Here is a 19235-nt window from a genome sequence, read left to right on the forward strand (position 1 = left end):
ATAATTGCTAGAAAATGTCAGCATACAATTTGGTGGCTGGCCGACAAATGAAATCACATGATTAATGATCTTTATAAGAATGAATTGGTCAACTTCACATATCCAAAACAACCCCATGTAAGGACAAAGGGCAATGAGGGATGGCGATATATGAGGAAAATGTGAGTGAATTTAATGAGCTGCCACTTCACAGATACCACATTAATATATATTAGATATGCCAAGACCACCTACCGCTTCCACCTTGTGTAATTAATCCTTCATCTTCAAAGATGTCAAAGCTTTCTTGGCGATTCTGGGTAGTTTCTGACTTTAGCATCTCCAGGGGCATTCGCAAGACAGTGAGATTATACTGAAGTGAGTGGGACAAGTCATAGCTGTAACTGAGGACAGAATTGAAATTTAATAAGAATTACAAAAGCAAAACATATTTCATGGTCTTGGCTCCCATACGGAATTAAAATCTGTGAACTAAATTACTTAGCACCTGTTACTTTATTTGGAAGCAATGCTGTTCAAATAAGCACTGTAAAACATTGCAAAATATAAACATAATTAGAAATAAAAACCTCACTGCATGACTAGGCATCTGCATGACTGGAAATACACAAGACAATTTCAGTAACCTACATTCTTTGATTTGTACAATGTGCATATGTGCATTTTTTCCTTCATACCTAAATCAATCTAAGTTCATGGTCTTGTGCAAACAGGGTCACATTTTCTATGAATCTGTATGGGGTTTTAGATACTACAACATCCACTGCAATACTGCATAATTCTGTACCCTAGTTTACCCAGGAGTGAAAATAATTCTATTAATTATTTATGGTGGTATCATAACTGACTTCATAATAAAACAGAAATAAGCAAACATTATAGGCCATTACAGTGAAACATGTTTTAGGAGAGTAAAAGGCATTCAAAAAATATAATTGTCTCTGTGCAAATTAAATTTGGCCTTTAGGCCAAAAGAAATTCATTCAATTTTGATCTCACATAATTAATACTTTAAAGTAAGTATCTCTAGCTCTCTCTCTCTATATATATAGCTACAGATATTTTAAAAGTATCTATATATAAACATATAAATATATTTATACTCTGTACTGATATAGAGTAATGCACATTTATACTCTATATAAATATACATAAATATATTTAAAATATACATATATACATAGGGTGTATATATATATACAATACATATATATTTACAGTGTGTATATATATATATTTATTTCTTAAGTATGTGTGGGGGGACTTTCCAGTTTTTACTGAAAATTCTAAAGGAGCCTGGCTACATGTTTTTAGCACAGAATTTCAGAAAGTAGTTTGAATACTTTATGTTTATAAAAATTTGAATAAATTATACAAATTCTAAAAAAATATTTTGTGTTTATATAAATTTGTTTTTAAAGTATTTTAGTCATATTTTAAAATGGTTACAATTCTGTCTGGAGAGTCACAAACATTATTTGAATTATCATTTCTTTATTTATATAATTTGGTTGAAATTGATTTGTTTCATCTGTGAAATTCAATTGTATCATATTTGCTTGATGAATCCATTCATTTTAATAGCATCTAATCTCAAAGGGATAAAAAGCTATATTAAGAAGTTGGCTTCTGATTTTTAACAATCAATTCTTTCTATTTAAAACAACTGCTTTATTCTAGAGATTCTTAAGAATATATTCTAACCTTTTTAAAAGCCTACTTATGAGGCACAAAAACTTGAACTTTCAGGTATTTACTTATAGAATGACTTTATCACAACTCAGTATAAAAATACAGACAAAACTGAGAAATATGAAGCAGAAAAAGGCCATTTCTAACAATAGCACTGAGCTTCCATAATAATTGACAGACACTATAAAGCTAGGCATAAATACTGAAAACTAAAAGACGGCGAAAAATACAAAGGAAATACACATTCAATAAATGTTTGTGGAAGTAAAAACTATTTCTTTAGGAGCCCTTTGCTCCATTTCTGTTAAAATAATTAACTTCTTTCAGGTTTGCATCAATAAAGACAATATTCACCCTATGTAGTAGAAATACTTTTCTTTCTTTCATAAAGAAATGGTTAACTACATTAATAGTTGAAAATAATTTTTTAAAAATGCAAAGTACCCTGTCAGTAGTATATAACACCAATAGCTACAAATGCTCTAGGTACTCCTTTGGTCCTTATGACTCAAGTCCTTATTGTGTTCTATTTTTAGTTTGGATATTACAGCTAATAGAATTTTCCATCTATCACAATAATTACATCTATCAGGCCCACATACTAGTCACATCAATGGTAGTATAATACTTATCATGATGCTCTAATCATTTACTTGCCTGTTCTTCAGTTACCAATATTTGGGTTGTCCCTGGATTATTTGGTTTGCTTGTTTGGGCTAGTATAAATAGAGAAGCTATAAATGTCTCTTTACAATGGAGATTTGTATTTTTGCTCCTGGTTATTTTCTTAGGACATATTTTTGTATATGTTCAATGTTACATTCCATCTCAGGAAACTTAATTTACAATGTCACCAGCAGTACATCAGTATTGCAACAGTTCTTCCTATTTTAAATTCATTTTTACCAAATTTTGCCAGATTATTTACTAAAAGTTGAATCATGAAATTGTTACAACTCTGTATCAGAGGCTGAATGAAAATTTCATTTTTTGGAATTTAAGATTACAAAATTAGAATATTTCTTTAAAATACATTAAATCCTACCTAAAACAAAGATAATTTCTATAATGAGAATAAATATCCTTTAAGTTACCCATCTGGATTTTCAGATTAAGATTTTTAAAAGAAAGAGATAGCTATATTTTAATGCTTTTACATAAAACAAGTTGACTACAAAGAAACAGAAGAGTACTACTATGTTCTCATTCTCTTTTTAACCTCTGGAAAATAATATAAAAGTTTATGTGATTAATAGGAGCAAAATTAACCTCAAACTTACCTAAAGTAAAAATTGCTAGATAGGTCCACATTTTGAAATATTCGTAGATACCTGAAAAAAAAAAAAAAACAAGATATATTTCATTTGCCCAATACTATTACTTTTCACAGTTTAACATGTACCTATATGAACATTTATATTTGTAAATATGCTCATTAGAGCTGAAGAATTCAAACCATATCTAGAATAAAGATTACATATGAAGCAATTCTAGGTCTGTTGATTATCCCTTTGGAGACCTTTAACTTTATTGTTTGACTGTTCCTCATCACTGATTATGCCAGTGAGAGGCAAAGTCATGCACCTATGTGTGTGGAGCATGGCAGACTTTGGGCAAGATAGAAATAAATGCTGTTTTTGCTTTTACAACATGCTTTGCAAATGCTTTGAGGATGAAGAGAGGAGAACAACAAAAACAAGCACAATGTTTGTGTGTCACCGCAATTTTAAGTTGGTAAGTTTTTATACCAAAAAAGGTATAGAATAAAATGTTCACATTTCTGTCACTCAGGATTAATAAATGTCCACATTTTAAAATATCTATTTCAACTTTTAAAAGATAAACAACGAACAATTTCGGAAGTTAAAATTCCCTTTAGACTTCCCTAGTCCTGTTCTGTCGCTCCAGAGGCAACCATTTTCCTGTCGTTGATATGAATTCTTCCAGTCCATGGATCTCTTTACTGTTATCACATTAGAGCCATCTTTGAATATAGCATTACACTGTATATTTAAAATATGTAGGCAAATCATTTCAAACTTCGTATACTGTCCTACTTTCTTCACTCATTTTTTGAAATCTAGTTATGTTGAAAGTTATAGATTTAATCTGTTCACTTTCATCAATGTTTGGTCTTCATCATATACAGTCATCCCTTGGTATCTGTGTGGGATTGGTTCCAGGTCCTCCCTTGGATACCAAAATCTGCTGTTCAAGTCCCTGATGTAATATGGCATAGTATTTGCACATAACACATAAAACACAACAAGCATCTTCCTGGATACTCTGAATTGCCTCTAGATTACTTATAATACCAAATACAACGTAAATGCTATGTAATGCTATAGCTGTTATATTGTTTAAGGAATAATGACCAGAAAAAAGTCTGTACATGTTCAGTACAGACAGAATTTTTTTCAAGTATTTTCAATCTGTGGTTGGTTGAATCCACAGATGTGGAGACCATGGGTAAGAAAACCCAGCTACACATGACACACTTTATTTATCCATTCTCTGCTGATAGACCATTAGGGTTCTTTCTAGTTCTCCACTGTAAGATACGATGCATGTTCTATCTCTGCTGACAGACCATTAAGGTTCTTTCCAGTTCTCCACTGTAAGATACAATGCATATTTTCCCATACACATGTATAACAGCTTCTCTAGGGCACAGGCATAGAAACAAGAATCACTGGGTTGTAGATAACATGCATTTTCGACTTTGCTAGAATTGTCGGAGTGTTCTTCTAAGTGACTAAAATATCACTCGAACTCATAGTGTATAACTTAATAGTATACAACTCATTTCCCACATCTCTGCTAACATTTGATGATGGCAGATATTTTGACTATTCCCAAACAGACTAATGAGAATAAAATGGTAGCTTTTCAATTTGCATTTCCCAAATTACTAGGCAAGGTTCAGAATCTCTGCTGTGAGCTGCCTGTTCCTTTTAACCATTCTTCAGTTACGTTGCTTATTTTTTCTCACTGATTTGTAGAAATTCTTCCCACATTCTAAATAATAATCATTGTTATATGTTGCAAATATCTACTTTTAGACTCCTGCTGTTTCCTAAAATTTGTCTGGATTATAAATACATTTTGAATATTGACAGTATCAAATATAGCACTGTTTGCCTTATGGTTTATACATTTTGTATTTTGTTTGTAAAATCCTTTTTCATACCAGTATTATAAAAATATTTACCTTTATTTTCTTAAAATTATCTTTGTACTTCTGAACTTGCTTCCTGAATATTATCAGGGAATGGAATCAAATTTCAATTTTGTCCAATTGGAAAACCAGCTCCATTTATCCCATCTTTTACCTCAATGACTTGTAATGCTTACTCTATCATATTGCAGTTTGCCACATAAAATGGATCTTTTTCTAGGTTTTCTCAACTCTGTTCATTGACCCACATCAATTCCTCCACGAATACTAAGCAATCTTATTTACTATAGCTTACTATCTGCTTATCTCAGTTACTATAGGTCTTACCATCTGGTTGACTTTATTTCTTCTTTTCTTTTTAAAATTGTCTCGACTATGCTTAGACATTTGCTTTTCCATATGACTTTTAAAATCATGCCAAGTTCCATTCTCAAAACATCCTCTTGGAATCTGGATTAATGTTACATTAAATTTATAAATGGGCCAGGTGCTGTGGCTCATGTCTATAATCCCAGCACTTTGGGAAGATGAGGTGGGAGAACTGCTTAAGTCCAGGAATTAAAAAAACTGCCTGGCCAACACAAAAAGACCCCATTTCTGCCAAAAATACCAAAATTAGTCAGGCGTGGTAGCATGTGTCTGTAGTCCCAGCTACTGGGGAGGAAAAAGTGGAAGGACCACTTGAGCCCAGGAGTTCAAGGCTTCAGTGAGCCAGGACTGCACCACTGCACTCCAGCCTGGGTAACAGAGTGAGACCTTGTCTCAAGAAAAAAAAAAATTTATAAATTAATTTTGGTGAAAGCTAACATCTTCAGGATATCAAGCCTCATCCATGAACAAGGGACATCTCTCCAATTATTAGAGATTTTTTTAAATCTTTTAATAATGTTTTAAGTTTTTTTTCCATAAGGTTTTGTATAGCTTTTGTTATATTTATTCACAAGTACCTTATAAATTATTTGTTCATTACTGCTAATGTGTGGAAACATTACTGGTTCTTACATATCTTACATGTTGATCTTTTCTTTTTCTAACTTATTTTTTGTTTATTTATTTATTTATTTATTTTTGAGGCAGAATCTCACTCTGTTACCCAGGCTGCAGTACAGTGGCACAAACATGGCTCAATGCAGCCTCAACCTCCTGGGCTCAATCCTCCCACTTCAGCCTCCCAAAATGCTGGGATTTCAGACATGAGCCACCATGCCCAGCTACCTTTTCTTAAGTCATTTTGTTGAACTCTTTCATCAGTTCTGAGAATTTGTAGATATTCCCAAATTTTCCAAGTAGAAAATGATGCTGTTTGTATAATGACATTAATTTTTCTTTTCAAGCTTTATGCCCTATTTTTCCAGTCTTGCGGCACTAGTTAGGGCCTTCAATATGAGGCTGAATGTTAGTAGTGATGGCAAATACCTCTGTATTATTCCTTACTTTGATTAAAAGCAACGCTTTTAAAGTTTCACTTCTAAGAACAATTTTGGAGATAGGTTTTTAATAAGTATCATTTATCAGATTAAGAAAGTCTGCTTATATTCCTAGCTTGCTAAAACTTTTTATCACAAATGGATATTAAATTTTGTCAAATATATTTTCTGCAAACATTAAGAAGATAATTTTTCCAGCAACATTTTAATGTGGTGAACTGCTCTAGTAAATTTTCTAACATTGATAACAATCATGCATTACAGAGAAAAACATTACGCATGAAATGTTTAACAGTACTGTATTTTATTTCCAAATATTTTACCAAGTATTTTTACTTAGATGCACTATTGGATTATATAGTTTTATAAGTATTAAAAGTTTTTTCTATTTAGTAATATTACTTCAGTTTACCTATAAAAAACTATTAATATAATTGTATCTTACTCTGAATAAGTCCATTTACTACATGGTATTACTCATAAGATAATTTTACTCTTTAAAGATATTCCAGTCACTATATTCAATAACATAATCTATATTATTCTTGGCTAAAGTCATAAAGATGAGATTTATAAATAATATTAACCTCTTGAACCTTTTCCTATCCCTGGATTTGTATGCTCTCTCTGGTCAATCTGATTCACTTTTAGTCAATAAACTATGCCTTCCTATACCCTGTATGGGATACAATTTTTTTCAGTTAGTGCAAGACAAAGGTTTACTTTATCTGATAAAATGTACTTATCCTCATCTGAAACAAATTATTTTCTAATAGCGCCCCCTCTTCCAAATCATCATCAAAAGCAACATGACAAGGGCCAAGAAAACCACTGTCTAAGAAGGTCTCAAGCAAGAGGGTTGCATCGCTTTTAAATTCTGGTTCATGTATCAGAACACTGTAGAAGTACAGGATATAATTAAAATATAAACTGTTGGCCGGGCGCGGTGGCTCAAGCCTGTAATCCCAGCACTTTGGGAGGCCAAGGCGGGTGGATCACGAGGTCGAGAGATCGAGACCATCCTGCTCAACATGGTGAAACCCCGTCTCTACTAAAAATATAAAAAAAATTAGCTGGGCATGGTGGCACGTGCCTGTAATCCCAGCTACTTAGGAGGCTGAGGCAGGAGAATTGCCTGAACCCAGGAGGCGGAGGTTGCGGTGAGCCGAGATCGCGCCATTGCACTCCAGCCTGGGTAACAAGAGCGAAACTCCGTCTCAAAAAAAAAAAAAAAAAAATATATATATATATATATATAAACTGTTTCCTATCTTAAAAATTTATAAATAGTTCTTTATTCCATTTTAATCTTTATAATATTAAATCAATTCAACCTTTACAATTTTATCAATTTGTTAATAGCTTTTCCTACATTGCCAAAGTTCTAATAATTACTCCAAAACTTTTGAACATTTCGGATATATAGAAAAATTGGGGAAAAAAAAGTACAATTAATACCAGCATGTCCTTCTTCTGAATTCATTGTTAGTGCTCTTTCCTTAAACACATACACAAACGTTATCTCTCTTTAAATATACAAGTACATTTTATTTTTCTAAACCACTTGACAGTAAGTAGCAGACATCATGACACTTCACTCCTAAATATTTTAGCACGTATCTTATTATAAACAAGAACAATCTCCTCAGTAACCACCAACCATTATTATACTCCAAATTTAAATACTGATTCAATATCACTAGTATGTAGTCTATATATAAAGTGTCCAAATAAAGCCCTTTAGAGCTTTGTGTGAGGATATGTGTGCAAGTACACACACTTTTAACCCAGGATCCAACCAAAATCTGCATTTTGTTGTTATGTCTGTTTTAAAATCTAGAACAGGTGTTTTTTTGTCTTTGATGACTTTAACATTCTTTTAAGAGTCAAGGCCAGTTATCTTGCAGAAAGTCCATCAGTATGTATTTATCTGATTATTTCCTCATGCTTAGATTCAAGTTAAATATTTTTAGCAATATTTAACTACTAATGTAAACTGTGTCCCTCCCATTGAGAGTCAAACAATGTCAGTTTTTTGTTTTTTGTTTTTTGTTTTTTTTGAGACGGAGTTTCGCTCTTGTTACCCAGGCTGGAGTGCAATGGTGCGATCTCGGCTCACTGCAACCTCCGCCTCCTGGGTTCAGGCAATTCTCCTGCCTTAGCCTCCTGAGTACCTGGGATTACAGGCATGCGCCACCATGCCCAGCTAATTTTTTTTTTTGTATTTTTAGTAGAGACGGGGTTTCACCATGTTGACCAGGATGGTCTCGATCTCTTGACCTCGTGATCCTTTTGTCTCATTATTGGTGATGCAAAGTTTGATTACTTGGGTAAGAACGTCCACCATTTTTTTTATTATAAAAATACTTATTCCTCTTTGTAAACAACAAAGATATTTATGGAGTTTAAAATGTTGAGACTATGTGATTATTCTGTTCCTCGATAACAACCTTTCACCTAACGGTTTTAGTAGCCACTGCTGATTCTTGCTAATTGCTATAGTGGAGGCTTTTAACAGCTCTTAAACAAAAGTTGTAAAGTTCTGAGCCAATATTTGATCTTTTTACATAACATTTATAATATCTAAACTATATTTTATTTTCTAACTGATCTACCACATTAAGAAAAGTACTTGAGCCTGGGAGGCTGAGGCTACAGCAAGCTATGACCATGCTATTACACTCCAGCCTGGGCAACAGGGTAAGACCCTATCTTGGGGAAAAAAAAAAAAAAAAAAAAAAAAAAAAGGTAGTCACTGCCATACATACCGAGCTTCATCAGGATGAGTAACCCGTACAGAATCATTGGGTATATAGATCATATTTGTATCTTCGATCTTATAGATTGCATGACCTCCAATATCTGCCATCTTCCTCCTTTTAGTTATTAACACAATATAATAGCCTTCTAAGAACCTGACAAAACCTAGGTAACAAAAAAAGAAAGAAAAATATGTTTTATAAATCTAGTAATGGCTTTTAGATGCCTATTTAAAAGGCCAAAGACTTTTGATACATTTCTCACTTTATTATTTCCTTGATTTATAGCCATACAAATTTTCAGGTATCTCACAATTATTCTCTAGAAATATCTATACTGACATTTATCTCACTTAAAAATATTACTCTAAACAGAGCCAAATCATGAGTGAATTCCCATTCACAACTGCTACAAAGAGAATAAAATACCTAGGAATGCAAACTTACAAGGGACGTGAAGGACCTCTTCAAGGAGAACTATAAACCACTGCTCAAGGAAATGAGAGAGGACACAAACAAATGGAAAAACATTCCATGCTCACGTACATGAAGAATCAGTATCATGAAAATGGCCATACTGCCCAAGTATTTACAGATTCAATGCTATTCCCATCAAGCTACCATTGACTTTCTTTGCAGAATTAGAAAAAACAACTTTATATTTCATATAAAACCAAAAAAGAGCCTGTATAGCCAAGACAATCCTAAGCAAAAAAAACAAAGCTGGAAGCATTATGCTACCTGACTTGAAACTATACTACAAGTCTATAGTAACCAAAACAGCATGATGCTGGTACCAAACAGATATATAGACAAATGGAACAGAACAGAGGTCTCAGAAATAACACCATACATCTATAACCATCTGATCTTTGACAAACCTGACCAAAAAAAAAACACTGGAGAAAGGATTCCCTATTTCATAAATGATGCTGGGAAAACTGGCTAGTCATATGCAGAAAACTGAAACTGGACCCCTTCCTTACATGTTACACAAAAATTAACTCAAGATGGATTGAAGACTTAAATATAAAATCTAAAACCATAAAAACCCAAGAAGAAAACCTAGGCAATACCATTCAGAACATAGGCATGGGCAAAGATTTCCTGACACTAAAAGCAACAGCAACAAAAGCCAAAACTGACAAATCAGATCTAATTAAACTAAAGAGCTTCTTCTGCACAGCAAAAGAAATGATCATCAAAGTGAACAGAAAACCTACAGAATGGGAGAAAATTTTTGTGATCTGTCCATCTGACAAAGGGCTGATATCCAGAATCTACAAAGAACTTTAAAAAATTTACTAGAAAACAAAAACAAAAATCAAACAGTGGGCAAAGGATATGAGCAGACACTTCTCCAAAGAAGACATTTATGTGGCCAAAAAACATATGAAAAAAGCTCATCATCATTGGTCATTAAATAAATGCAAATCAAAACCACGATGAGATACCATCCCATGCCAGTTAGAATGGCAATTATTAAAAAGTCAGAAAACAACAGATGCTGGCAAGGCTGTGAAGAAACAGAAACACTTTTACACTGTTGGTGAGAGTGTAAATTAGTTCAACCATTGTGGAAGGCAGTGTGGCTATTCCTCAAGGATCTAGAACCACAAATACCATTTGATCCAGCAATCCCATTAATGGGTATATACCCAAAGGATAATAAATAATTCTACTGTAAAGACACATGCACATGTATGTTTACTGCAGCACTATTTACAACAGCAAAGACTTGGAACCAACCCAAATGCCCATCAATGACAGACCGGATAAAGAAAATGTGGCACATATACACCATGGAATACTATGCAGCCATAAAAAAGGATGAGTTCACGTCCTTTGCAGGGGACATGGATGAAGCTGGAAACCATCATTCTCAGCAAACTAACACAGGAACAGAAAACCAAACACTGCATGTTCTCACTCATAAGTGGTAGCTGAACAATGAGGACACATGGACAAAGGAAGGGGACCATCACACACCAGGGACTCTCAGGGGATAGGGGAAAGGGGAGGAAGAGCATTAGTACAAATACCTAATTCATGCGGGGCTTAAAAGCTAGATGACGGGTTGATAGGTGCAGCAAACCACCATGGCACATGTATACCTATGTAACAAACATGCATGTTCTGCACATGTATCTCAGAACTTAAAATTTAAAAAAAAGAAAATTATTCTAAACAATTTAATTCATTCATTGCTTTTGGTCTCACTGCAAATAGCACTTAGATGCCTCAAGCAAACATAGATAACAAGATTAAGAGGAGTTATTATTCCATGGGTAGAGCTTTAGTTTTGGATAGATAAAAAAATTCTCAAGATTTGTTGCACAAGATGCATATAGTTAACGTTGCTGTGCTGTGCATTTAAAAATTATTACGATGATTAATGTTGTTTTTTACCAAAATTAAATATATATATACATACATACACATATACACAAAATACTATAAAAATGAAGATGAAATTATAGTAAAGGAAATAATGTTTAAAAACATAGTAGGATGAGTCCAAGAATAAAGTTGTACATAAGAATGAATCTTAAGATCCTATGTATTATACCCCACATTTGCCTCTCCATTTCTAACAGATAATGCAAAGAGGAACACACATCCAATTATGCTATGCACAGTGGCTGAAAGATAAAAACCAAGCCAGTACTTGGAGAAGCTATGGTAGTTCTGAGAACTGGGAGATAATTCCAGATTGAATCCTCATAAAAAAGATTCGTGCTGTAGAGAACAATAACCTCAGGAGAATTCTCCAGCAATGTCAACGACACATTTCTCAGTGCTGTTTCATATGCCAAGGCACAATTCAATAAATGTCATTCTTTACAAAGTAAAAGAATGCAGGCAAGGCACACAGCTGAACAGAGGTCTAATTTCATTTGAAGATAAAATCTAAACATCTCTGGTAATATTTCCCCAAATGTATTCATCATGAAATACTAGTTAATGGAATTCCATGGGGGACAGGAGTGGCAGTGAGCAAATAATACTGGACTAAGAAACTTAAAAATCCTGAGAAGCTTACAGTACTGTGCTACAGTAGTACACCATGAATTCTGATGGGAGATAAAGACCAAGTGCCTTTCCAGATTTGTTTGTTCATGGAAACTCCTCCTACCGCTGCCTTAAAACAACAATAACAACAACAACAATAAATTAATTACTTAATTAATTTAATTTAATAAAATTAAAAAACAGTTGGATAAACGTTCTGAGGAACCTATTTTGGGAAATGTTGCCCAAAAGAACAAACATCATGGATTCTTGATAATTAATGTCCAAAACCAATTTGAGCAGCTTAAACTAAAAAAGGAACTTATATAAGGATCCCGAAGTGATTCATGCCACACGTGGGAAACGGTGTGTCTGGGCCTCAGAGAAAATCCAGTCAAGAGGTGTCTCTCAACATCTACTCCATTCTTCTCCCCCTCCATAGACCAGGCTCCTCCACTTCTCTGGATCATGAGGTAGGAAACACAACTGCTGACAGCTCTGGGCTTTCCACCCAAAACCTTCACTGGGAAGAAGAGAACGTTTTTACCAAGTTCAATTTCAGAATTCCTGGGAAAGAACTTAGATTGACCCAACTTGGATCAGGTGCCCAGCCCAAGACTAATCAACTATGGCCAAAGAATAGAATCACGCAGTACTGGAAGCCATTTTATATGATAACTAGGTGGCGTAGATGGGGCCGGGGGACACAGTGTCAGTTCCCTGGAAAGTGAGTGCAAACAAAACAATATATTAAGTAAATTACATATTCTTAATGCAATCCTCCACAAATGTCATTTCTGATAGTTCAGTTTTTAAATGAATATTGGAGAGATAGAAAGAGAGTTGTATTTTATGTCAGATCATTAAAATATAGAAGTTCTATACTGCTGATTTAAAAAGAGCCATATACATTAATGTTCAGCAGCATTACATTCTCAGCAACACACTAGTTGTCATACAATCTTGGTCAAAAACTTTCAGGTTCCCTGAACTTTGCTTTGGGAGTTAAAACTAATTTTTTTGGTGGTGGCAAAGAGGGGACACTTCTGAAATGGCAATGCAAGGAGCTCAGCAGACCCCTTCCTAGGAAAAGCAATCATAACTAGCAAAAATCATAAAAACAAAAGAAAACATTCAAACTTTCTACAAAGTTCCCTAAGGGCACACAGAAAGTGGATAAACATTTATCCAAGAAAATCTACTAAATCTTGGTAAAAGCAGCAAGTCTGTGGCATTTGGATCATGGCCTGTTCCCCTCCACACTGCCTCCCAGTTCAGTGTGACAGGGTATCTACTCTGGGCAGCTGCAGCCAAGAAGATAGGGCTCCTTCCTCTCTCTCCAGCTCCCAGTCTAGGACCACAATTTCTGCTCAGGAGGGGCAGGCCACCAGCATGTCTCATCCCCACCAGCTCTGTGTTGTAAAAGCTCTACTCCAGGTAAGCATGGCTAAAGTCTGGGCTCCTTCCTTCAACTGAGCACCAACTCACAGGGTAGAGGCTCTACTCCAGGCATCTCAGGCCAAGAACACAAGGTTCCATCCCTGCCCAGCTCATTCGCTCATAGGGCAAGCTAGATACAGTCATATACAGCTGTCTTCTCATCAGAAGCAATGAAAGCCAGAAAGAAGAAGGATGCCATATTTTTTTTTTTTTTTTTTTTTTTGAGACGGAGTTTTTGCTCTTGTTACCCAGGCTGGAGTGCAATGGCGCAATCTCGGCTCACCGCAACCTCCGCCCCCTGGGTTCAGGCAATTCTCCTGCCTCAGCCTCCTGAGCAGCTGGGGGATTACAGGCACACACCACCATGCCCAGCTAATTTTTTGTATTTTTAGTAGAGACGGGGTTTCACCATGTTGACCAGGATGGTCTCGATCTCTTGACCTTGTGATCCACCCGCCTCGGCCTCCCAAAGTGCTGGGATTACAGGCGTCAGCCACTGTGCCTGGCCTAGATGCCATATTTATAGTGCTAAAAAAAAAAATACATATCAAGAAGAATCTTATATCTAGCTATCTTTCAAAACTAACTTTCTCACACATACATTTTCTCTCTCTCTCTCTCTCTCTCTTTCTCTCTCTTTCTCTCTCTCTGTATGTATATGTGTGTTTCTCTCAGAGTATTATAATCTACAAAGTCTCAGCTACGACCCTGGTGCTCTGAATTTTTGCTCTAGAATTGGCAAATACCTATGACCTATGTCTTGTTATTCTCAGCTGATGAAAAAAGAACTACTAACTGAATACATTAACATGAAAGAGCTGAGATCTATAATGGAAAGATGCCTCAAGAATCTTATCAGCCATGCTACTGAGAAAAAATGCTATTAAAATAATGAAAAATACTTATATTTTAGAAATCCACAAAACACAAAGTGTTTCTTAAAAAAAGTTAGAGACTAGTCAAAAATGACTTCAAAGCTGAAGGACATAGGAATGGGAAGAAGGAAAAAAAAGCTGATGACAACCTCCCTAAAAGCAACTTAGGAAGTAGTCATCCTTTCAGAAAGATAAAAGTTACAAAAGTAAGGCTTTTGGAAGTAACACACACACACACACACACACACACACACACCCCTTAAAAAGGGAATGTAATTGGGATTAAGTAATAAAAATTTACAAGATAAATTAGTTTTCCTTTTATTCTTGCTGTATATTGATTTTTTAAATAAAAATTCTCATAATAATTTATCTCAACCTGTATTCCAATTAAATTTTAATTTTATGTTTTTAAGCTCCAGGCTATTTATATCATTCTACACTTTCCTTCATAATTTGTATGAGGGAAAGTAAACATACTGCACAAAAGAGACTCTCTTCTTCTAGCACAAATGGCTTCAGTATATTATAAATGAGATCATTTTCCGCTTCCTTTTTACCACCAATTGGAAATCTCTCTCAACAATTAACGGCTTCAGTTTGGCAAAGATATCCCACCAAGAATCATTCTGTTCATCCCTCTAACATGTTGAACACCAGAACAAGTTTCTTCATCTTCATTCTATGTACTTCTGACCCCAGACCAATTTCACTGAGTACTTTCCAGAAAACAAGATGATGGTCATCATGCAAATGTGATTTCTGTCTCTCCAAAATAAAAAAAAAAAAGGCTGTGTCACTCGAGAGGAATGCCAAGCAAATATATATATATATATATATATATATATATATATATATATATATATATTTTTTTTTTTTTTTTTTTTTTTTTTGAGACGGAGTTTCGCTCTTGTTACCCAGGCTGGAGTGCAATGGCACGATCTCGGCTCACCGCAACCTCCGCCTCCTGGGTTCAGGCAATTCTCCTGCTCCGCCTCCTGAGTAGCTGGGATTACAGGCACGCGCCACCATGCCCAGCTAATTTTTTTTGTATTTTTAGTAGAGAAGGGGTTTCACCATGTTGACCATGATGGTCTCGATCTCTTGACCTCGTGATCCACCCGCCTCGGCCTCCCAAAGTGCTGGGATTACAGGCTTGAGCCACCGCGCCCGGCCGCAAAGTTTATTTTTTAAAAAAAGGACAATATGAGAGAATGGAGTAGTATGTAACTCTGTGGCTGGAGAGGACCCTCATCAGCCCACTAAGAGGGAAGAATGTAATATCCTGTTTAGGGAGGTCACCATACCAGCCAGCTATTATCTTGAATGCCTCCAGTGAGAACAGCACTCCGGCAGAGAAGGAAGAAAAACCCCCACAGGGTATCCAGTGCCTTTGCACAACAGAGCTCTCTGGAACCAAAATGACATCTCTAATATCAAATCATACCGCCCCCTAACTAGTTTCTTCATCTTCACTCTATGTACTTCTGACCCCGGACCAATTTCACTGAGTCCTTTCCAGAAGACAAGATGATGGTCGTCATGTATCATCTTGATACTCACATTTTATTGGTGTTTTCACCATTATCTTGGATCTGTAGTCTATCTGTAAGGGTGTTGTTGTAAATAATAGCTTAGTCCATCACAGTCTACTATACTGACACTTCTTATTTTGTCACTCTCCTTCCACATACTAGAGGCTTAGAAGAATGTCTGACAGATGACAGTGGCAGTAAAAGGACAAATACCTATGGGCTGTGTATCAAAAGGAGCTGGGATGATAACAGAAGGGAGTAGTATGGGCTACATGTCATCCTACTCATGTGCCCTAGGACCATATAAAACGACTTTGTGATGGATGCTCATGATCCCATATGGTGGTTTCTCAAACTTCCTGCTGGCTGTCAAATAACAATGGAACAGGTCAGGAATTGGCAAGGCAGCTACAGGACTGGATCAATCCATTTATAGTAAAGAAAACCCTCTGAGTCAGTAACATTCAAAATAAGGACTAGGGACCAGCGCTGGTCCATGAGCTTTCGGAACTGGCCCACGAAAAGACAAGTAAACAAATTAAGAGGAAGGATTTAGAAACTTTAGAACAATTTAGACTGCTATAACATCTGTGTGTATGATCAATGAAACTGGCCTCACACAGGGCATAGCTTGGATATTACTAAACTCGTGTTTGAAGTCACATGTGGTGTTGGTCTGCAACGTGATATATGTGAGGGGGGGGAAAAACTGATCCTCTAGTACAGATCATAGACAAGCACTGTTCTAAATTCTCATGACACGTGTACTAAATAAACCATGACAACAATCCAAAACATTGCAACAAAAATATATTATCCACAAATTCAGCATGTTCAAAAAGTTAGTGTAGAAAATATTTTAGCCACAGAATAGAACACAACCATTCTAGTCATTTGACACATGTATTATTTTGACAACAACACATTTTTCAAAGGTAAGTATTTTGTGTTAATAATTTCAGTATCCACTATATTTCTAAGCTAGTACTAGAAAAATCATAGACTTTTATTACTCCCTGTTTACTTTTCACTGATTCTTAACTTTATTTACATGACTGAAGTAGGATACATAAGGCACATTTCCATAAAAATACTAAATGTTTACTTAGTACATTACTGTCTCACTTTACTTGCAGGTTAATCTTTCAGTGACTTCATCGTACATGCACAGTCTTAAAGCTACTAGGGCTCTAACTTCAAGAGAAATAGCTTAGAATATCACCTTTAAAAGAAACATGGAGACACTTTCAGCCCTCACCCAGAGTTTACTAACCAAAACTTGTGTGTAAAATAAATATCTGGTTACAAACTTGGTTATCAATTGATTCAAAGAAAGTTCTAGTTTTACAATCTTGGTTACCAACAGATTAAAAATGAGGCAAAGAATATGCTAAAAGCAAACACATCAAGAACAATAAAATGTGACCAAAGTGTCATAAAACAAAACAGTCCAGCAGTCTAGAGGTCATTTAATTTAAAGGCAAACAGCCCAATACAACTCTGGAATACCCAAGGACGATTTTTAAACAGTTTTCGCTGAGCACGGTGGCTATGACTGCAATTCTAACACTTTGGGAGGCTAAGACAGGAGGATTGCTTATGCTCAGCAGTTTGAGACCAGCCTGAAAAACATAATACACCCCACCACTTAAAAAAAAAAAAAAAAAAGAAAGAAAGAAAGAAAGAAAGAAAGAAAGAAAAAATAAAATTAGCTGGGCATGGTGGCACATGCTTTTTTTAGTCCCAGCTACTCAGGAGCCTGAGATCACTTGAGCCCAGGAGGTTGAAGTTGTAGCAATCTATGATTGGTCACTGTACTCTAGCCTAGGTGACACAGCGAGGTCCTGTCTCAAAAAAAAACCCAAAAAACAAAAACTAAACTAAACTAAAAAATACACACAAACACACAAAACAAAACCCACAGTTCAATAATTGATTTTCACTTCATTAATTTAATCATCAAGAAAACTTCAATTCTGAATAATAAAATCTGGCTAATAAGGCATTCAATAGTTTATATACTTTGGAAATGCCTATAAAAAAGTTGTAGCCAGGCACGGTGACGCACATCTGCAATCCCAGCACTTTGGGAGGCTGAGATGGGCAGATTGCTTGAGGCCAGGGCCTTGAGATCAGCCTCACCAGCATGGCAAAACCCCATTTCTACTAAAAATGCAAAAATCAGCCAGGCATGGTGGCATACACCTATAATTCCAGCTACTTGGAAGGATGAGGCAAGAGAATTGCTTGAATTCAGGAGGCAAAAACTGCAGTTAGCCAAGATCACACCACTGCACTCCAGCCTGGGTGACACAGCAAGGCTCTGTCTCCAAAAAAAACAAACAAAAAAAAGTTGTAATAAAGCATCAACATTTAAGGGAATAAGCTTAAACTATTAAGTAACTATTATTTAAATTAGAGCCTACCATACTTAACACACATTTTATTTCTAGTTTTTTTTCTTAAATTTAAAATATAAGCAGGGCTGAAAGTGGAATTTAACATATTGGTATTTATGGCATTTAAACACAAGAACTCACATGACACATACAGACATACACATTCCTACAAAAACTCATCCATTCAACATGTAATCTCAAGGGTCTTCTAAAGACTGAGCAAAAAGTATAGAAAAGGGGCCAAGCCTGAGAAGAAACCAGTCATGTTATACTACTCTTTACCTTCCCAAGCAGCCACCTTAACACACAAAATGAGCCTGAAGAGATCATGTATGAAGAGCAATCAGAGTACTCTGAGAAAAGCAAACTACAAGGATGACAGAATATAATCAAAGTTTTCACAGACATAGAGTCACAAAATAGGAAGTGCTAATCAGAAGACCCAAAATAAGAATCTGAAAACATATAGTATAGTCAAGTCCTTATTAATTGTTAGTATCTATAGAAACCACTGATAAGGTTTGCATTTGTGTCTTCACCGAAATCTCATGTTCTACTGTAATCCTACATGCTGGAGGTAGGGCCTGGTGGGAGGTGCCTGGGTCATGGGGCTGGATCCTTCATGAATGGTTTACAACCATCCCTTTGGTGCTGTGCTTGTGATACAGAGTTCACGTGAGATCTGGTTACCTAAAAGTGTGTTGCACCTCCTCCACCCTTCCTTACACTCCAGTCATGTAAGACATACCTGTTGTCCCTTCGCCTTCTACCATAATTGTAAGTTTCCTGGGGTCTCCAAGAAGCAGAAGCCACTATGCTTCCTGTGCAGCCTGCAGAACCATAAGCCAATTAAGCCTCTTTTCTTTATAAATTACCCAGTCTCAGGTATTTCTTTATAGCAATGCAAGAATGGACTAA

At 35.6% G+C, this 19235-nt stretch overlaps 1 protein-coding gene across 2 annotated transcripts in view; it reads right to left on the reverse strand.

Annotated features, from left to right (window-relative positions):
• Positions 1-19235, reverse strand: part of FIG4 (FIG4 phosphoinositide 5-phosphatase) — a 127921-nt gene that overhangs the window by 82539 nt on the left and 26147 nt on the right. For both annotated transcript variants that reach the window (XM_003935957.3, XM_074397610.1), the window contains exons 4-6: positions 9066-9222; positions 2973-3023; positions 235-383 (exon numbers count right to left, since the gene is read on the reverse strand). In XM_003935957.3, the coding sequence (XP_003936006.1) occupies positions 235-383; positions 2973-3023; positions 9066-9222 (357 nt within the window). The remainder of the gene's footprint in view (positions 1-234; positions 384-2972; positions 3024-9065; positions 9223-19235) is intronic.

Source organism: Saimiri boliviensis, chromosome 4 (genome assembly GCF_048565385.1).
Source record: "Saimiri boliviensis isolate mSaiBol1 chromosome 4, mSaiBol1.pri, whole genome shotgun sequence".
NCBI lineage: Eukaryota > Metazoa > Chordata > Mammalia > Primates > Cebidae > Saimiri > Saimiri boliviensis.